Genomic DNA, 21,243 nt, shown 5'->3' with positions numbered 1-21,243 from the left:
TACAGGACAAAAGTCAACACAGTGCAATACTAAGTCACACAAAAACACTTTTATTATTGACATACAAATGTGGTTTTGGTCTGACTTTGTGTCCTAACCATACAGTCTCTCCCCCCCCCCCCCCCCCCCGAATACACTTAAATTCATAGAAATTTCCCAACAAACTACTTTCCAGAGTAGGGCGATTCACTACTTGCTTCCTTGAAAAGATTCCCTCGGCCCCACAGAGGTTCTCCTGTCAGGCGGGGATGAGCGGAAGATAGAAAAGCTACGGCTTACGGGCAAAATTTCATTACTCAAAATCATACTGGAATACGTCATCAAACTGAACAAACGTGACAGCTACAAAGAACCAGGATAGTGCATGTTTACAGCTCCAATGCAAAAACAAAAAACCCCAAGACAGTAAAATTTTATTTTAAAAAAGGGAATTAAAATTACTCCAGAAAGCAACTGAGTATAGTTTCACTACCTTTACATCCAGGCAAATGTTTTTTTAAAAGTATCAACAAGAAAAGAGGTACAAACCAAACCCTTTTTCCTCTCTCCCCACCTCCCCGCCTTCGTATTTTTAAACATTTCCAGTTTTAAGCGTTGCGATCGATCCTCACGTCGATCTCCCTGCCACGGAGCTGGATGCCATTCATCATGCGGCAGGCTCGCTCTGCGACTTCTGGGGACTCGAAGCGGACCACACCGCACCCTTTGGACTTCCCGTTCTCCATCTTGATGTCTGCATACAGGACATGACCTGCCGGAAAACTCATCCTTAGCCCCCGCTCTGCCTGAACTTTGCTGTCAACGTTTTAACAATAAAAATGCAGGGCTTACTGTCAACTTGTAGTAATTACTATCAACACTACCATGACTCCGTAAACTGTACTACTGATACCTGGAACGCTGTGCTGAGGAAGTCGCCTGTCAACTTACTGTTACCCCATAGGAACTTCTTAGGTGATCTCTGATCTAAGTATTAACCAGGGCTGACCCTCCTTAGCTGATCCTGCCTGATCCTTAGCTACCAAGATCAGGCATGATCTGCCACCATGAGGGTATTTAGTAGGCCCCTGGTTTCACAAATGTTAATTCTTAAATGTTTATTGCTCTGGTTTCTTTCATTTGAGGGTGGCACCCATGATAATTTCTACACTCCTCACTGAAAACTGAGAAATGAGATGGAAGGAATATTTAAGGGGGGGGGGGGGGGAAGCATTTAGAAGGAGCTGCTGAGGAAGCAATAGTCAGTGAGACACTGACAGGCACATATGTCCTGCCATCTGGCCAAAATGGAGGGACCAACAGATCTCCCAAAACTGCTTGCAAACAGAGAACCAAAGCTTTATGAAACACCTCACTCTTCCCCACTCAGAAGCAAATGAAATTCCCTTGTTCTTGCAACAATTCAAGCTTTATCTACAGTTCAGTTACTCACCACACTCATTGAACTTGTCCTTTAGCATCTTCCATGTGAAGTCAAAAGGCAGCTGGGGAAAACAAAAACCAAGATGATCATCCAGCAAACCGTTGCCCTCCAGGGGCTTCCTTTTCCAAATACTATGCTTCATGTCATTCATGCAGGGCTTGCTACGTTTGGCCAGGTGGACTCCAGTCTTCCCCAACCTGAAAACCAACTCCTGCAACCACAATGAAATTCAACCAAGGGAAAGCGGCACATTGTTGGGGAAGGCTGACATGTTCTCCCAAGGCTCAGGTTAAGGACCCCTCCACCCCATTCATGGGCTTCTCTGAAGGACCAGACTGGAAAGAGCACAACCCTCTCCTCTGATGTGATGTGTTGTGCTGCCCCAACTTACATTTCTCACAAAGATCTGGCAGGCTTTCCTGGCAACCCCAACGGTGGCAGCAGTGGCAGGAACAGGTCCGCCGGACCCCAGGCCTCCAGCAAAGTTCCCAGCGGCGGCGGCAGCGGCAAAGTTTCCCCGGTCCATCTCCATGGTCCTCTCAAAGGTGCTCCCCATGGCCAGCCCCATCCTGTCTAGCCCTGCTCCACCCAGGCCTTGCCCCATGGCAGGCCCCATTCTCTCCATGCCAGTGGCGGCAGCTGCGGCGGCTGCTGCAGCGGCTGCTCCCATGCGCTCCAACCCCATCCTGTCCATGTTGGTGGCTGCCAAGCGATCTAGGCCCATCCGATCAAGAGGAGCAGCCCCGATGCGCTCCAGCCCTGCTGGCATCCGATCCATAACTGGGCCCATCCCCGCCGGGACCATGCGGTCCATGCCCAGACCCATGCGGTCCATGCCAGCAGCCCCCATCCGCTCTACACCAGCAGCCCCCATCCGATCCATGGTGGTGCCCACACGGTCGATGGCTGAGCCCATACGGTCCATGCCGAAACCCATCCCAGCAGCTCCCATCCGCTCCATCCCTGCAGCCCCCATCCGCTCCATGCCTGCTGCCCCCATGCGGTCCATGCCAGAGGCAAGGTGGTCTATCCCCAGGGGGGCCATGCGGTCAAGGCCTGACCCCATCCTATCCACGCCGGAACCCATCCGGTCCAGCACCATCCCCATCCGGTCCATCTCAGAGCCCACCCTTTCTATCCCATGCCCCATGCCAGAGGGGAGCCTTTCCAGGCCGGTGGCCATGCGATCAAGGCCTGGAGCCATCCGATCAATGGCAGGGAGGCTGGCTCCACCACCCCCACCTGGAAAAGACAGAAGGAACGAACAAAGAAAGAGAGAGAAAACACACAATGAAGCACTGGCTGGCCCCATTTTGCTTTCTGGCAAATAGCCCCAAGGAATGGCTTTTGTTTTCCATATCTGTCCCCACCCCAATCTCAATTTTCAACTGCAAATGGTGACATTTGCTCTAGACAGGGAGCTGTGCTTACAGAGTAAGGCGGTTGGCTTACCTATTCCCCTTTCCAGAGTATCTCCAAAACTACGGGGCATTCCCATTTCGTTTCTTGGGAAGTCTCTCTCAAAGCCACCCCCAATTGCACGGTCCATTTCTCAAAAGGAATGAACAGGAGGACATATATTAGTCTTATGCCAGAACACACACATGACACATTAAACACCAAACAAACTCGCCCAGAAACAGCCGCCAGCTGAATCAGGTGCAAAACCCACACACTAGATTCTGCTTCCAACAAGGGGGAGTCAGTGGCCTCTAGCAAAACTACAGGCAACCAAACACCTTTTGGACTGGCAGCCTGTTTCTCATCATCTCCAGTACATGCCACAGCGTTAAGACTGCCACTGCTCAGTTCCATTCTCAAAATAAAGCAGACAAGCAGATACCAACATTCCCATTCACTTTAAATTCTGCCTAAGCTTTCAAGAAATACATGAAAAGAGCTCTGCTGGGTTGTTCCTCTGCAGCAGTGGAAGGAATCAGGTTAATGGTTTTCAGCTATGAAACCTTCTGCACTCTTCGCTCAATGAGCCAACTCTACTCACTCCCCAAAGCTCTGCTTAAGCAGCGCTGGACCATCTAAACATTTCTTTTTCAACCCATCCATACATCGCACGAGGTTCTTACCATTCATCCTGCCAAGGTTCATCCCAGAAGGAAAACGGCCCAAGTTCTCCATGCCAGTGAAAGGGCCTTCCATCCCTGACAGGAGGAAAAACATATCACATTTTGCCCACATAGTGCAAATAACAAACTGAACAGAGAAAATAAGTACAGAAAACCAGAGGAAACAGGCCACAGGATGGGACTGGGGTGAGGAGAGAGAAGAGGTGTCATGCATTAAAGATGCCAAGAATGTACACACTTGAAAGATGTTTTAGCACTTGTTTGAGCAGTTGTTCTGACATCATCTCCTAAGCTTTCCATTTGCATTTTATGCCAAGCCCTGGCACTTACCTCCCATTTTGTTCATTCCAAAACCCAAGCCTTCTATCCCCATGCCTAGAAAAGAAAGAGGACAACCAATGGAATAGGAATTAGACTCCAAAGGTGGGCAGTTTGGGCCTGGCCCAAAGAGCCCTCTCCAGTGGAGCCTCCTCCCTCCTCAACAGGGACCTCTGGAGGACTCCAAGATGGTTAAAGGTCTGGAGACCAAGTTCTGTGAGGAATCACTTAGGAAGCTGTGCCTGTTTAACTTAGAAACTAGAGAGGTGACATGACAGCCATCTTTAAAAATATATGAACTCTTATTCCAGCAGCCAAAGCACATTCACAGAATCAAACAATCTTGCAACCAAGAAGAGACTCTTGCAGCCAAGAAGTTCTTCCTAATATTTTAGCGGAATCTCTTTTCTTGGAATTTCAATCCACTGTTCTAGTCTGTGGAGCAGTAGAAAACAAGCTGACTCCATCTCTACACAACATCCCTTCATATATTTCAAAATGGCTACCGTCACATCTCAATCTTCCCCTCTCCAAATTAAATACCAGCCAAATCTGCCAAGATGGAAGCATGTCTGAACTCTCAGAAGCATTCAAAACCATGAGGAATAGCTTCTTGAAGCAGAAACAGAACAGAGGTTGTGATATTTTGAAGCATGACAAACACATGAGGGAAAGCAGCAGGGAACAAACACAGGGAAGCAGTGGGGAAGGAGGGGAGTATTTAAATAAGGAGGCTGGTCACAATTCCTCACTCACCCCCAGGGCCCAGGTTGCCCATCCCCAGCCCTTTGTTCAAGTGGTTCGCGTCGATAGGTATCCCTCCTGGCCCCAAGCCCATGCCGATGCCCCCAAGTCCATCTGGAAGCAGAAGGTCAAAAGCCGTTGGTCAGTATCTATGCAAACCCTCAGTGGCAAAGCACAAGTTTCAGGTGGCAAGGAGGCAGGGACTGCAAAGAACTGCCCAACACACCCCTTTATCCCACTCCCAGGATTTGTTTAGGGAAAGGCAACCAATCAGGGTTTCTGTACAGTGGGGGTTGGCAACTGAGGCTTGGGAGGGGGTATATCATTGGCCCCGGGAAATCTTGGAGGACTGCATTCTCACCGCACACAAAAAATTGTCCCTAAATGCCCACTAGGGATTGTGGGGAGCACTTCTGCCACATTTCTAGGGCCCCCATGGGCAATTTTAAGCCCAGGAGAAGCCTTTTTTTAAACAACGGGAAGTCCGTGCTTTGTTTTGTTTTTAAAAGGCCTCTTCAGGGCAGGAAAAAAAGTGTGGGAAATGAACATTTAGATGCATGCATGCACACGTGCACGCACGCACACACACACGCACACACATACATATAATTTGTAAGCAACAAAAATGTCCCTGGATCATATGCAGCTCATGGACTGACCTTTGCCCACCCTGCTTTACAGCAAGGGCAACTTGTAGGCCTACAAAGGTAACTGGAAGTCCTATAAGCCTCAGTCAGCCCAGCCAGTGGTAAGGAATTATGGGAGTTGCATGTCCTTCCCTCATCACCAATGAAAGGAGCAACAGTGGGGTGGGATCATGGGAGCTGTAGTCCAAAACATGCAGAGGGCACCTGTTTTGAGCTGGCTTCCCCAAGAGTTCCCAGAGGAAGAGCTTCCAGTTATCTTAGCCATGCCTTTTACACGATGGTGATACTCACGAGGAAGTTGCTGTGGCCTCTCTGGAGGAAAGAAGTCCCCTTTCGGCAAGGCTCGCTCATCCTGAAAAAATAGGCAGAACACAAGGATGTCAATGCAGAGACAGAAGAAAAGAAGGGGGGAAGTACAGTGCATTGCAAGGAGAGAAAACTTTTCAAGAAATTAAGAAACTATATTTTTTAAAACTTATCCTTACCATCTTGACATGCATTGGTCTGTCGAACAGAAGCTGCCCATTGAACATAGCTGGCATTTAGGTCAAGGAGAAGACAGCACAGATTGGACCAAGGGAAACCCAGAGAAAGAGGCAGTTGTAAGAGCATCCAGCAACCATCATTCCTCTGTCCTCATCTCAATGCTTCCCTGTTTCTGTCTAAGGTCAGAGTCCACAGGAATTTCCACACTACACTTCACATTTGCAATGGGTAAAGTGGGTAACCCTTGAAAAAATGTTTTGGCAGCCTCACGATTCCCAGACCCATCAGGCCAACCTTCTTATAGCCAGAGAGAGAGGAGTGAACTGCTGCTCTCAGAAGCATGAATTTCTTTTTTAAATAGGCAGCAAAGCCTGTCTGCACTAATATCAAAAATCATTCATTTATGAGACCTCTGGCAACTCTGTAGTTTTTGTTTCTTATTTTAGTAGTCTATGCAACCCCCAGAAGGTTCTGAGACATAAAAGTGGGCTCAGTACCTGCTGGAGTTGCTTTAATGATTTAAAACAAAACAAACCATCATAATCACAAAAGTACAAATGTATTTCTCACATCCAGGTATTTTCCTGCACTCTCTTTTGTCTGAATTGTCAGACTATTTGGTGGCAGAAAACGAAAAGACAGAACCTGCTACTTTTTGTTTTATTTTGTTTTTAGGATGGAAAAGCAAGTTCAAAAACCAAAGAGAGATAAGAAGGATCTATTAGATCAGAAGCTGGTGTCCACATGAAGGGATCCCACTGGTCTGTTTTTAAAGCACACCCATGAGAAAGGATACAGATGGCTTGGACAGCTTCAATGGCCTGTTCAAAGGTCACAGTGCCAATCCCCCTGCTTTTGCCCTCTTTGTCTTCAAGGATGTCTGCACGGACAACCACACCAGCCATGCTGAACACCTCCTTCAGCTTCTTCCAGCCTACTTTGTAATCCAGCTGAGGGAAGAGAATACGTCACTCAAGAAAGTAAAGAACCAGGCTGTGGTGTTTCAAGATAAAAGATTCAATAGCTTACGGACTATTAAAATAGGAAACAAGGCACTAGTGTTATAGGTTCCAAGTAGAGGAGCTATCTGCCACCAGCCCCAGCCCATATGTGACCATGAAAGACATGAGCACAGGATCAGAGGTCACTTACATTGGCCACAAAGACAGTACTTCCCAGCCTGCCTGCCTGGAGGGCATGGATGATCTCGTTGGGAATGTTGGGGTTGTTGAGGATGCTGGGAGGGATGTTGACCATCCCAGGGCCCCCGGGGCCAGGCCCAATCCCCATCCCACTGCCGGATACAGACATGGCTTTCTGGACAGCTCTCCTGACATGTTCTCCATCAGGATCCTATAAGACAAAGGGCAATGGTTGAGTTCAAGCGTCTGACTGTGGAATGGCTAGACAGAAATGACACTCAGGGTCAAGCCAGGAAAAATCCTTTAAGAGAGCTTGGCTGCACCTGAATGGCATTCTTGGGGCACCTTCTTCAAAGCTTGCTCATCAGCTGAAGAGGCTGTGGGCCGCACAGAACACAGCAGGTTGAGCCAAGCCCATAAAAGCTATGGTCTCATACTCTAAAGTTGTTTCTGCTGCATCTCTTAAGGCAGCAAATGATCCACATTGATGCATGCTCTTGCAGGTACTACCATCCTAAGGAAAACTGAGAAGGAGGCAACAATGAGAGCAAGTGTTTCTTGCATACTGGCGTACCACTGAAATGAAGACGGCTTAATGCTATCAAGAGAAGCTTGTTTTCAGAGGACCCAAGCAGCAACCTGATTCCCTAAGCAGAGGTCATGAAGGTTTAGGATGAATTTCATGAGGAGATATTTTCTTTGACTGAAGGCGTTAAGACGCAGGCTGGCAGCATTAATACATTTGTGTCACTGTCACTGTGTCAGTGCAGACCAGGCACAAGTCAATCATCTCAAGAAGAACCAGCAAGGTCCAAATACCTCATCTGCGATATTTCCTGGTGAAAGTGAGCCATGAGGGCAGAACAAGATGCAAGAGAATGCACAGAGCTATGCAAGGGCCACAGCTGGCCTTCCAAGCCATACCTCCTTCACTTTCAGGGGCCTCCCGCTGAGGCTGTGCTTGTTGAGGACCTCCACAGCCTTTTTCATGCTCTCTTCCATCTTGAACTCAACAACACTGCAGGCAAAATGCAAGGACAAGTCAGTCCATCCCAACAATGCTCAAAACATTGTGTCCCAGTGATCAGTGGGGTGGGGGGAGAATACTTACGCGCATCCCTTTTGGAGCAGAAATTCCATGTCATGCAGAGAAGAGCAGAGAGCAAGGAGGGAGGGAAAGGGAGGGGGAAACAAAAGTCAGTAAAGAGCTAAAGGCAGAACAATCTTAAAAAGAGTTATTTTAAAACAGTTGTTTAGGGTTTTTTTTAGGATCATTCAGTCAAAGGTTTGCTGCTGAAACAACAGCACAACTGCCGCGTTACCTGAATTCCAGCAACTACCTTTACGTGGCCAGAGAGCAGACACAGAAGTGGCAAAGGGCAGCACAGACTCCAGCTCCACTCAAGAGACGTCAGTCACTCTTCTAAGCTCCTACTTGACACCAAGCCCCTAGTTGCCACTCTAGTCCAGAAATCAGCCTTCAGGGAAGATTTGGAGACCGTCTCCCACTGAGCTGACAAGCACTGGCGCCTACAAGAGCTACTCTTTTCTTCCATGTTTACATTTAGACACAAGACTGCCATGGAGTTCTGACATTTATGCAACCTCTCTTCCACATCAAGTTTACAAAGGTCAGCGACAAGAACCACAAGAAAACATTTAAGCTAGGTTTTTAACATTCATATACCAGTGAGTGTGCACAAGGACCCATGCTTAAGTCATACAGCCAAACACCAAAGGAGTGCAGCAGAGGGGTGCTGCTGGGCCTACCAAGCCCCTTTCCTCTGTCTCCTCCTCCCCATCCCACCACCGCTACCACACTGTAGCCCCGGGGCAGCGCCGACGATAGAACCGGTGTACTACACACACACTACATTGCCCAAGTTCATTGGATTCCACACCACCAGAACAGTTACATTTGTCATGTAGTAAAAATCCACAGAAGAAATGCTCTCAAAGACTTACCCTTGACTTTCCTTCAGCGTCCATTAAGAGCTCCACGTATGTTACCTCACCAACTACAAATGAGATTCCAGACGGTACATAGACCAAGGGAGAAAGCCAAGAAAACAAGGGGGATTTAGAACAGTCGTCAACAACCTTATATGGAGCCTCTGCCTTATTAGAAAGCCCAAGAACACTCCACGTTTGTCAATCCACTACAACCTGGCATTACAGTTGTGCAGTATGTTGGGTGAACCAGTCAACACGGATTCTTGATTTTCTCCATCTTCGCTGACACATATTCCATTCCCACTTCTGTCTTCCTGGGCTCTTCAATGCCTGCTAGCTGCCAGAACACCAAGAAATAGGAAGCCTGTATGGATCGCTCACAAGCGCTCTTTAGACAAATCTTTGAAATCCAATGTGCCAACACTGATAACTACCATTCTAGCTCTGTGTGTGTGCACGCCTTGCCTCCAATCTGAAAAGGTGAAGACTGCCTTAAGCAGTACAGGAAGCAGAATATCCAGTTTCAGATTTGGCTTCCTTCTGCTCCCAAGGCAGCCATGAAGCTTTTCGGATCTTCCACACACAATGTGTCCTCTGCTAAAATAATTTAAAAGCTGGCATGTATAGGTCTATCACAAACTTAACTGATTATCCTATTTACTTATTTCCAAAGTGATACAGATGATACATTCAGATTCCCATTTTCATCCCCACAACCCTGAGACAGAGGAGAACAAGAAAGCAACCCAAACTTGGGTCCTTCTCACCCAACTTCAGACTTGTAGCCAACACAACACCCAGCTCTTTCTACATCCCATTTCCACATCTACAGAAACTATCCTCAACCTGGACCTAAAAATGAACTGAGGATACAAAAGCCATGGAAAATAAGAAGGTTGCAAAGCAGGAACGCATGCCTGTCTCATTTTAAGAACTGGCCAACTTGGAATTCTGGTTCCTGCTATGTGTTCTAATTCTCTTCAGTCTGGACTAAAGTAACACTTAAAAAGAGAAAAGTGTCCCAAATGACACTATTGGTATAATTACATTGGTATCAATGCATTAAAAAAAACCACCCCAAAGAATCTTAACTGGATTCAATTCTGGATGAGGTCAGCTGGAAGAATATCAAGAACACTGGTCTGAAAGCTAGAGTCATAAGGAGAACATACTGCACATCTGTAATGCTTAAGTTTCACCAACAAATGATAAACTGAAATGACTTCACCAAGAGGGGCAACTATTGAACAGGTGAGAGTTCTGAACAGACCACAACACTCCTAAACCATACTTACTGGCACCAAGACACGTCAGGGAGGCTCCCATGATTAAAGGCGTTAAAGAATCCCACGATTGCTGAGCGATGGAAGAGCAGTCTGTCGCCTCCATTTATCGGCTCCTCCCAAACCTGCAGCCAGGGCCCTGTAATTCTTACATACCAATTCTAACCATTTTTAAGAGCCACCTTCCCACATCTTGGCGCTATGAAGATTTGTCTCAAAAAGATATTTGTTTCAGATTGCCTAAGCAAACATTTGGCAGAAGGGAGGGCTGGAGAAGCATCTTTCAGGAATGCCACTTACGCAGAATCTGCGCTGTAAGTCACAAAGCCCAATAACACTTCCGCCTGCACATAAAACACTCAGTTCCCCTGCACAGAATAGAAAGAGGCTTCTCCCGTTGCCTCCTGGGAGCGCCTGCAGGGATAATCAGTTGAGCAGAGGAAACGAGTCTCGCATCCGAATCCTGCGCCCAGGTGAACTTGAGAAAAAGGCCAGGAAACAGCTGGCACGAGTTCAATGTGCCGCTGGCAGCGAGTACACATCTAGGCACACAAAACACTCCTATTCACCAATGTTTCACACATAGGGTAAGGTCAAGAACTGTCATGCCCACCCCCCAAGCAATGTTCCATTCATAGTTTAATGTAACAAAACCATCACTGGAAGGAGGACTGGACAGTTCCATCTAATCATCCAGCAACTGCTGAGCCCTGTTGGGATTTTCTGGTGCGTCAAACACACCCTGGTGAGTGTTCACATCTAATTATGAATGGCCCACACACCATTCACAGGTCGGTGTGTTTGAAATGCTTTCCTTGGACTCGTACACCCATTAGCCATGATACTCCACTTGAAGCTACAGGTGCACACTGGACCCTAAGCTTCAAAGTGAGCGGCCCAAAAATATCTTTCCCAATTTAAACATTTCAAGAGATATCCTCCAGGAAGATGGAGATTTTTATTCATTTCCCTTTATTTCTGGATCTTCCCAACTGATTATAGGTGGGTTCCATTTATGTGTTGCCTGCTTTGACTATTTTGAGGGAAAGAGGAGTTGTGAAAACAATTTTTGAGACCATATTTAGGATCACATCCCCTGCCAAATTTCCCTGAAGGATCTATGATGTTTTGGTAAAAGGATAAACATGGGAAAAACAGTAAGCCAACTGTAATGCATACCCTCTGCAAAATCGAAAGAGGGAAAAGTAACAGAAGCCAATCCATCCATCTCCCTATTGAATTCAACTCTTGAAATGGCTCTGGAGTATTCCACAACGAATGCAAGATTGCATCAACCACAAAGGAGACTGCTGCCCTCCTCCTCAGTAGTCACTGGGCAAATTGTCCAGAAAGGCTTCAAAAGAGCTTCTTCTTTTTTTTAAATGCAACTAACACCAAGCCCCCAATAATAAAAGGCTTGACTCTTCCAAGATACTAAAATGGCTCTTTTGCTCTGAAGCCTTCTTAGCCACTGCCAAACACCCGCACACAAAGGATGTATCTTGCGAGGAAGGCCCAGCAGCTAGCATGCAACGCCAAGAGAGCCTACGCTCAAAAACCCTTGGCTGCTCAAACTCAATACAGCTACTCAAAATCACCTCAGGCACTTGCCTGCCTCCTGGACAAAGAAATCGGTCACAGGGAAGGAGCACAGGCACCCAACTCAGGCCCCCGCAGAGCCATTTACCTTTCTCTTTGACCAGGTCTTTGAGGTACTGCCACTTCACATCGAAGGGGATGTTGGTAATGAAGGCCCGGTACCTTCTGGAAGGGCTGGCATAGGGCTCAAAGCGACTCCCTCCTCCCCGTTTGGCATTTCTCTCTTTCCTCTTCTCGTTCATGTTGGAACGGTCCCCTTCACTGCAAACAGGAAAGAGGGCTACAATCACAGAACCTTAGGCACCCCAAAGCCCCAGCCTTCACCCCACAAGGGCTGGCCTTGTCCACAGTTTAAGAGGCAGATGCTTAAAAGCAAGAACTCTAACGTTAATTAAATAAGTCTGCAAGCAACCAAATAGAAAAGAAAATAGGATGACGCTGTTGTGTGGTCTCTGAAATAAGACCATTTTTAAAACAAGAACCTTCTTTGTCAGAGCTCTGATGCCACAATAAACTACAATTCCCAGGATTCCCTAGCACTGAGCCAAGGCAGGCAAAGCGGTCTCTGCTGTGGATTTTGGACTCCATACACACAGATACACTCATCCCTCCACATCTGCAGCTTTAAAATCCGTGGATCTTATTAATCTGTTCTCTCTAGGAATCTCTAGGCCCTCCAGCGCAACTCTATGGTCAACCTGAACCAAGGCTCTAGAGATTCCTAGAGAGGAATCACAGAATCCTAAGGCATCTGTAGCTCCTCCAGCGCAACTCTATGGTCAATCTCTAGCGGATGCTGACCATAGAGCTGCCCTGGAGGACCTAGAGGTTCCTAGAGAGGTGTTCTCTCGGGTAAAAACGTGGTTTTTGTCATCTGCGGCGTTTCCATTTAGACCCGAGGGTCCGCGGCGAGGCTGGCAGAGGTTTCAAGGTTGGAAATATCCGGGTGCCATTATTATTTTCTCCCCCCCCCCCAAAACAAAAGACTTATGATGCTATGGAAGAGCGACGGCGCCCAGGCCCTCTCTCTCGACCGCTTTGTCCGACGGAGGCCTCCCCACCAGAGGCTCCCTTCTCCTTCGCACCTCTTGGGCATCCCGACGTCGCCCAAGCCGTTGCCAGCCCCGTTCGGCGCCACTCCCGCCGGCCCCATCCCTCCGCCGCCGCCGTGCTCCGCCATTTTGGCTCCGCTCTCCAAAACTGACACAGAGCCGCCCGACGCCACAACCGCCGCCATCTTCTCTCGCTCCTTCTCGCCCGCGCGGAGCAGACTGCGCATGCGCCACCGCCTCCCTCTCAAACCACGCCCACTCGCTCCCTACGATTCCTCGCCTTTGCGCATGCGCAGAATGTTTACTTTCAAGCCATACCCGCGCTCTCTCTAAAACTTCTCCTTTCTGCGCATGCGCCGGTTCATTACCCTTTCTGCTGCGCACGCGCTGATTCTACTTTCAAGCCACGCTTACTCTCTGAGGTCCATCACGTTTGCGCATGCGCTGAAGAGACTGCTTTACTCCTTCTTAGCCGATGAGAAGGAAAGACAAGAGAGCCACGCCCCCTTTTCCATATTCTCTCTTCGTCCTCACCCGCAGGCAGGCAGGCATAGACATGGAGCAAACCACTTCCGGCCCCAACCGGAAGTGCTCCCTGCCTTCAACCAAAGTTCATTGTTTCTTGATTAAAATCCCTTCTGTTGTCTGCCTTGAAAGAATAAAAGCCAAAATAGTAACTAGGAAGTTATTCCCATTTAGGTATCAATGGCATCCCTGCTCCTTTAAGAAATGGTGCAGCTGTATGGCTCCATCCCTATGGAATCCTGGGACTGGTAGTTTTGCAAGGTCTTCAGACTCCTCACAAAACTACAAATCCCACGATTCTGTAGAACAGAGCATGGCGGCTAAAGTGAAGCCAAGCTGTATTATTGCTACAGTGTAGATGCAGCCTCCAACACAAAGCCCAGTTTCAGAAGATGGACTGTGAAAATTAATTTTCAGATGAACTTGATTTTCTTTTACTTCATTCCCCCAATATCTGCATTTTATTTGGGACTGGGAATACAGTGGGCCCATATTATCCATCGGGGTTTTGGTTCCAGGAGACCAAAGTCCATGGAGGCTCAAGTCTCATTGTCTTACACAATGGCATAGGAAAATGGTTCCCTTATACAATACGGCAAAAGCAAGGGTTGGATTTTTAGTTCTGGTCTGTGTGCGAATATTTTCAAGCCATGGACAGTTGAATCCGCGGATGCAGAATCCGTGAATACGAACGGCTGACTGTATGTCAACGCAGGAAGCCACGGTGGACCCGAGTCCAAAGGGACATTTCATGGGGGAGGCAATGTCTTCATTTCCCTGCTCCGCTCTGGTGCCACACAACCAACCACCATTCCCAGAATTCCATAGCATGGAGCCACAGCAGTTACAGTGGAGTCTCCAGTGTGGACACAGCCACAGACAACACATGATTTGGTTTTATCGGCCGATGGTCTCTTGGTGGATCTCTAGCAAACTGGCAGAGATTTCCGATTCCTCTCATCTGATCGGAGCAACGTTTGCTCCCTCTGCCCTAAATCAAACTTCCTGAGATAAAGGTTGGGGACTGTAAGGACTTTCTGCAAAAGTGCTGAAGAATGAATTAACGCTCACATTCATCCTGTCCATGTTTTATAGGCTTTAGGAACGCATAACAGTAACTAAAGCCAGAGTAGTGTAGCAGCTTGAACGCTGGACCACGACTCTGGAGACAAGGGTTCAAATCCATGTCCATCCATGGAAACCCACTGGGTGACCCTGGGCAACTAACACTCTTTGGCCTCATAGGCAGGCAATGCCAAACCCCTCCAAACAAATCTTACCAAGAAAACCCATCACAGGTTCACCTTAGGGACGATGAAGCCACAATGACTTGAAGGCACACAACGACATAGTAACTGGGCATTTACTAGTCGATAAAACAGGCCTGTAAGAAAAAATTAATGGTAAGATGCCTTGCAGTTGTTGCATTTTCTCTAGCAGGCTGTGTAAGGTCGGCTCACGCTGTGGAGATAGATAAGAACGTTTCCACCTTAGAATGCATGGGAATCTTTTCCTTTGCTAGGATGGGGTGATATTCCCCCCCCATTTGCCTGGAAAAGTGTGAGCTTTCCAAAACAAGGAAGAAAGGATATTGAAAAATCAGATTCTTTGGTCTCCTCCAGAGGGGTTCCAAAATCAGCCCCCCTCCGGTCCAAAAACCTGGGGTAGTGTCTAGTCCATCACGGGGAGCCCAGCGTACAGCAGCAGTGACAAAGGACTGCTTCAATTACTTGTGAGCTAACTTTGCCTTGGGTTTCATTCCTGCATCCTGCCTCACACCTTCATGCATTCAAGAAACCATTGTTCTGGTGCAACTGTGACTCTGCTTCACTTTGACAGACCCTCAAGCCTTAGACAGCTTGGAAATGGAGTGGATCAGGCCCTGGAAACACTGGGATAGGAAGGAAGATCAGGAACAAAGATGTGGGCATCTGTGAGTTCTGTCCAGGTTCTGTTACCTCTGGATTCAAAGAGGAAAAGACGCAGCCCGGTGCCGTGACCTCTCAGAAACTACCAGGTGGTTACAGCATTTATTTATTCTTAAGAAAACAAACCTCCAGTTCAACATTTGGGAGTTCTTTGTTGTCTCTTTGTTTTACTCCTCCTGGGACAACGGTTATATGTCAATCCATTCTCAAATGCACAGAATCCTCTACATCGGGGAAAGCAACATCACTGACAAAACAAGAGGGGGGGGGACAGGAGGGGAAGGAAACAGAACCCCCCCCAGCCTCCTCCCCCCCATTCCCAAAATCTATGTAGTGCAAAAACACGGAAAGGGCACAGGGACACATGTGGGAGGGGCTGGGGTGCAAAAGAGGAACAAACTCTTCCCCCTCCAATTCTTCGTAAGAGCACCAATTCATTCCCAGAATGAGAACAGACAGCAGGCAGATCTGCAAACTCCTTTCAGATGTCACAAGGTCACAGTGATTTTGTGGTGGTTGTTGTTGTTTTTTTAACTTGCCTCACCTGTTTTACAGGATTTCTAGCAGGGGTGCCCCAACTCCGTGCCACAGCCCCACAGCTCTCCCCAGTGCCCACAGTGAAATCACTGGAGAAGAGGGAGAAGGCGCACGATCTGGAAGCCACACCGCATGGCATGAGGCAGGAGTTGCGGGGGGGGGGGGGGGACTTCCCAGCAGCAGCTCCACCAAGTGGAAAGTGGCCAAGAGGACAACAGCCCTGGCACAGACTGCCTGGCAGGGACATTGAAGGGAAGAAACTAACCAGGGTGAAAATGGAGAACAGGAATAAAATTATAATTACAACAATAATTATGATAATATAAGATAGATATATGGATATAGGGGGAGAGAGGCAGGGGCTTTCCTTCCCCTCGCCGCGTTTCGCCTGGAGGATGGAGCCTGGCCAACGGACGCTCTTTGGCGGGTGGCTGCCACCCACAATCATTGCACGCGCCCGGAGCTTGGTTGTCTCTCTGGGATCTGGCCTAGCAGGAGGAGCAGGCGGTGAGCTCCCCTCCGGCCAAGTTGATTGTTCAGTCTTGGTTGCCGCAGCCACAGCTTTTGCCGCCGCTGAGGAAAGTGCTATTTCTGCCGCACGCCGCCATGTAAGAGGAGGATTCCCCGTCCCAGCTCATACTGTCGTCTCATCAGCCTTCTTCTTGAGCAGCTTGGCAGAGAGCAGGGAGTGCGGGACGGGGTGCGGAGGGTGCCTTGAGTCTGGGATCATCAGGCGGACTTTCTGATTGGTCCTTCGCCACTCTGAATACAGCTGGCAATGGTAGCGGAATGAAACCTGGCCAGAGGATGGGAGGCAGTGAGAGATACGGATGGAGAAAACAATGAAGAGAGAATTAAAACAACACAAGCAGATGTGGGGACCAGTCCATGCACGTCTCAGGTGAGGGAGAAAGATGCCTGGGGCTCTCCATGCAAAGCACATCAGAGGCAGGGGCACAACAATAATAATTTTAAAAATAATCCTCCAGCCCACAGAATTATGGTCTTGAACAAGGGCCATTCTTGCAAGAAGAGAATGCATTCTGCTCTGCGCGACTGACAAGAAAGAGAGGACTTTGAAAACAGCATAAGGGAAGCGCCCAAGACAAACAGGAGCAGACACTCACCAGCGTCCAGAGGACATAGATTGTGAAAAGTGCTATGGTCAGGGCGATCAGGCCGATGGCCTCCAAGCGGCTATTGAATTGCAGGTGGTCTTGGGCACCGCGAAGGCAGAGCCAGCCGGAAATGGCGGCCAACGGCGTAATGAACAGGAAACACACCATGTCGCAAAAGAGCGTTCGCTTCTCGTTGCGCGGCCCTGGGTCCTTCAGCCACTATGGCCATGGAGAAGAGGGAGGAAGCAAGGCAAAGATGGTTGGATCAGAATGAAAGGGGGAAGAATGAGCAAGAGAGAAATTACCCAAAAGGTAGGGCATGGCAGCAAGCAGGACGTTAGTTCCATCTGGCTTCCCCTTGCCCACCTTCTCCTAAGAAGACAACACCAAAAGAGTCAGTTTGGTGCCAAATACTGATACGCACTCCTAAATAGTGCAGCAGAGAAGCCTCTGAGCCCTCTATCCGATGGGCTCCAGTATCTCCTGACAGCCAATGACAGAACTGGGCCCCCAAACAAATAATTCTATCGACTGTCCCCAGCTGGCCCACCCAATCCTCCATGGCTGGCTAAATGGTGAATCCCTGGATTGGGCTGCAGCCCCTCCAGGATGAGCCCGACAGGAGATGGACTCCCAAGCATTGTACAGTGCAGAAGGAGATAGAGAAAATCAGCGGCAGGGCTGGATGGTGCATACACACCTACCTCTGTCAATGGCCGGGGCCGCCGCTCTACAACGAACTCGGTGTGGCAGAGCTCGCAGTAGCTGGTGTTGGAGGAGGAGAGCCATTTCTCCAGGCAGCTCTTGTGGACAGCTCCCAAAGTGCCAGTGCAGTCACAGGGGGACAGCAGGGTCTCACCACTGCCCCCCTCGTGGCAGATCCGGCAGATGGGCCCATCACTGTGGGAAAGAGCCAGGAATCACACAGGGATGAAACTGCCACCAGAGGCTGATGGGGTGGTGGACTATGGCAGGGGTGGGGAACGGTGGGAGGCCCTCCGGGAGACCTCAGAGAGCCATACCTCCCTGGCAGAAATAAGGTCCCTAAATGCCCTCTAAGTTTCTGGGGGGGGGGGGGCATCCTCACCATGTTTAAGGGGACTTTTTTAACAACGAGAAATGTTAACTCACTTCCTGTTTCCTTCCCACGTTAGACTAAGGACTGATGGCCAACACAGTCCAACAATCTTTGGAAAGCCACATGATTTCCTCACACAGACAGTACCCAATATTTCTGCCCTGAAGTGACAGGAGGTGCTTGATGGTGGGGAGGAAGGCCTTCCCAGCTGGAAGATCAGGGAAGGTTCCCAGTGCACCCAATTCAGTGGGACAGCGCTTTTCTTGACTGCTAACTGCACTGGTTGTCTAAAGGAATATTTTACTCTTTGGTTGTTCATGTACTATTTTATGGCCCAAGATTTATTACCAGGTAGAATTAAAGGTTTGGTGTATTGACTCCACAACCCCAGCTTCAGAGTAATGAGGAAGCTGCCATGGACTGAGCCAGATCGTGGGGAGTGGGCAGACAAACAGAGGGTCTCCCCTGTTTCCGACAGTGTTTTGTTGGTCCCACTTGGGTGTGCCTCAGCCTCACCTCTGGGTCCCCAAGGCCTTGATGACCGTGGAAAGCAGGCGCCCATCCTTGGCTGTCACTTGGGTGACATACTGGGGGCGGCCGAGGTCAGCCTCTTCCACCGACTTGGACAAGGCGGCGCCACCGGGGCAGTCGCACAGCGAGCCGGGGAGATGGCAGCAGTCGCCCGTTGTCATGGCGACCACGGAGATGCAGGCATCAGCGACAGGAGGGAAGAATCATCATACGCCTGAAGGGAAAAAGAGAGAGAAACAGCAAAGGCACCAGTCAATAGGGAGTCAGGGATCAGGGCACCCCGGAGCTGAAAGGGAACCCTCACTTGCTATGCAGGGATATCATGCGGCGAGGGGATCATGCATGTATCATGGAGGATCAGAAAGGTACTGGCCAGGGTGGCACCCCTGTGGCGGGAGGGAACGTGTGTGTCTCAATGCAAGTATGACCAGGAAGGCGCAGGTGCGCTCACACCACGAAGATGGGCTTCTTTTCAGGGACAACCTGTTGGCTGCTGTGGGGTAAAAGGGATGCAGGACCCAGAAAGGCCTCCTTAGCTCCCACACGGCATCACTAAAGGGAGGGGGGCTTCCGACATTCCTTAAGAGTCTGGACAACTCCCAAATAGGCAAACGCTCTTGTTCCCAGGCTGTTTCTGAGTCTTCAGCCAAAAAGGCCCTCAGAGGGGCCTGAGTGTGCGCACAGGCCTCCAAGTCACCTGTCACCACCAGCTTCACGGGGCACTGGTTCCCACACTCACTCTTCGACTTCAGCTCCCAGAAGCCCCAGGAATTCTGGGAGCTGCAGCCCCAAAACATCTGGAGGATCAAAGTCTGGGAACCCCTTATCGACTTTTAGACGGGAACATATCTGTACTTCTTCACTAGATACATATATGTATGTATGTATGTATGTATGCTTTAGGGCAGTGGTCCCCAAACTGTGCCCTTTAAGGAGTTTTGGACTTCATCTCCCAGAGGCCTCAGCCGTTTTGGCCAATAGCCTGGGATTCTGGGAGCTGAAGTCCAAAATGCCCTTAAAGGGCGCTGTCTGAGGCCACTGCTTCAGGGCCTTGGCTGCCCCTCCCATTCCCAGCCTCCTCCGATCCCCTCTCCTTGGGCTCCAAGGGCCTTCCTCATTCCCTCCCCTTCCCTTGAGACCCCAAAGGAGGGGGCCCTCCCCTCCCGCTGCCACTCAACGCACAGGCCCCGCCCCTCCGTACCTGCGCCCCGCCCCTTCCGCTCGGGCCCCGCCCTTCCGTCCGGTTCCTCGCTCCTTCTTCTCCTTCTTCCTCCTCCTCCCCCTCAGCGCCGCAGGGGCCCCTTCCGCCCCATTTCTCCGCCCAGGAGAGCGCAGGGAAGGAGGAGGAGGAGGAAGGAGAGGCTGCCGCGGCCCCGGCCGCCTCCGTCAGTATTCTCCGCCGGAGGAACTGCGCACCTGACCTGACTGGACGGCGGGGGCCCGCCCACTTTTCCTTTCCTCCGCCTCGCCCACTCAGCTCTTACAACACGGGGACTGGCACCGGGAAGAGCCAATCGGCCGCTTCGAAGGTCAAGAAGCACCCGCCCCTTTTTTTCTGGCAAAGAGCGTTGGCGCATGCGCACGGGGCAGCCCAGGCCGTAACGGTCAGCGCGTCGGTTTGCCGGCCAATCAGGAGCTCCGACTCGAAGACGGCGGGGAGGGAGGGGCAAGAGTTGCCATGGGGCGTGGCCCTGAGGAGGAGACCACGCCCCCTCCTGCCTGGCAAGGGAAAAGAGGAACGACAACGAAAGCGAACACACTTCCGGTCCTCTTCTGCTCTGCAGCAACTGGGCCCTTCTTCAGTTAATTTTAAATCCTGATTTACCTTTTGAAATCGAGAGCGATCTTCGCTTACTTGCCTGTTAAGAATAAAACTCCACACTGTCCCATTGAAGGCAGGACACACATATATGTATATGGTGTGTGTATATAATATATATAGTTCTTGTGTGCCTCAAGTCTCTATTTTGACTTATGGTGACACTATCACAAGGTTTTCTTGGCAAGTTTCTTTGTGTGTAGTAAAAAGGTACACGGATGTTTGCAGGTAAAAGTCAATTCAGTCTTTGACAAGCAAGTCCTGAGGGGAGGGATCAGTTGTGACTAACCTTCCAAGGGATAATCCAAGCCGCTAGTTCCAACCAAAAGGAAAAGGACCTTTCTTCTGCGTCAGATTAAGGCTGGCTTTTGTTTAAGTGCGTTCAGGGCCAGGCTTTGAACAACCCACAAAGCAGACGACCATGAGAGGAAAACAACAATGTCTCCCAATCTCGGTTACGGCAGCATTTTTATTGTCCTTGAGAAGAAATCGAAGAAACCTCTTTGGTCTTTTCAGTTTCCTAGAACTGTTCTAGAGAACGGATGGCAAAAGGTGGCTGGGGACTTCTGAGGAAAGGACAGAATGCAAGAGAATCGCGGAGGCTGCGAGGCCTGCGTTTAGACCTGGCCTTAAAAAACGGGTGGAAGGAGATGCATTCGAACTCAGCTCTACCAGGCGCTGAGCACTGGCCCAAACCAAGGGTCCCCCTTTCCCAAATATGATCCCCATCTGTCCCTGCGATGTCCCCAGCAGACCCTCTTGGTCCACTGCAGAGGCTGAATGCTATCCCCATTCCCTTTCCAGCCTGGAAGACTGCGCTGGAAATGGTATTCATAAAGATGCTCCACGCTTTCGCAGAGCCCTGAGGAAACTCAGGCTCAATAGGCGGCAGCCCCTCATCCTTCTCCGGAGCCCATCTGCACAACCAGAATAATGCCTTCTTTCATTTCCTGGTGGACTTTTCAAACAAACATCC

General features: G+C 49.5%; 2 protein-coding genes across 5 annotated transcripts; both read right to left on the bottom strand.

Annotated features, from left to right (window-relative positions):
* Positions 1-34: 34 nt before the first annotated feature.
* Positions 35-12,957, bottom strand: HNRNPM (heterogeneous nuclear ribonucleoprotein M). Of its 2 annotated transcripts, XM_089535430.1 has the most exons (16): positions 12,765-12,957; positions 11,768-11,940; positions 8,810-8,862; positions 7,956-7,963; positions 7,769-7,862; positions 6,855-7,055; positions 6,499-6,652; positions 5,702-5,751; positions 5,508-5,568; positions 4,582-4,683; positions 3,838-3,882; positions 3,508-3,582; positions 2,876-2,974; positions 1,815-2,665; positions 1,433-1,484; positions 35-751 (listed from the first exon to the last, which is right to left on the bottom strand). In XM_089535430.1, exons 1-16 carry the CDS (start codon positions 12,914-12,916, stop codon positions 588-590), a joined length of 2,334 nt encoding a protein of 777 aa, XP_089391556.1. In that variant the 5' UTR covers positions 12,917-12,957; the 3' UTR covers positions 35-587. The 2 variants fall into 2 exon arrangements, with proteins under 2 accessions (XP_089391556.1, XP_089391555.1); XM_089535429.1 differs by lacking the exons at positions 3,838-3,882; positions 8,810-8,862; positions 11,768-11,940; positions 12,765-12,957 and having other exon boundaries at positions 7,956-8,794.
* A 2,300-nt stretch (positions 12,958-15,257) lies between these two features.
* LOC149308273 (E3 ubiquitin-protein ligase MARCHF2-like) lies at positions 15,258-19,970 on the bottom strand. 3 transcript variants are annotated; one of them, XM_089535427.1, is made up of 5 exons: positions 19,865-19,970; positions 18,434-18,662; positions 17,544-17,739; positions 16,849-17,058; positions 15,258-16,517 (listed from the first exon to the last, which is right to left on the bottom strand). In XM_089535427.1, the coding sequence occupies exons 2-5, from the start codon at positions 18,607-18,609 to the stop codon at positions 16,356-16,358; spliced, it is 744 nt and encodes a 247-aa protein (XP_089391553.1). In that variant the 5' UTR covers positions 18,610-18,662; positions 19,865-19,970; the 3' UTR covers positions 15,258-16,355. The 3 variants fall into 3 exon arrangements, with proteins under 3 accessions (XP_089391553.1, XP_089391554.1, XP_089391552.1); XM_089535428.1 differs by having other exon boundaries at positions 19,870-19,970; XM_089535426.1 differs by having other exon boundaries at positions 19,650-19,968.
* Between the last annotated feature and the right edge of the window lie 1,273 nt (positions 19,971-21,243).

This window comes from Sceloporus occidentalis, unplaced genomic scaffold (genome assembly GCF_023333645.1).
Source record: "Sceloporus occidentalis isolate IW3139 unplaced genomic scaffold, rSceOcc1.0.p SCAF_8, whole genome shotgun sequence".
Classification (NCBI taxonomy): domain Eukaryota; kingdom Metazoa; phylum Chordata; class Lepidosauria; order Squamata; family Phrynosomatidae; genus Sceloporus; species Sceloporus occidentalis.
The sequence above is the reverse complement of the archived record's forward strand: the minus strand, read 5'-3'. Positions and strand labels throughout refer to the sequence as shown.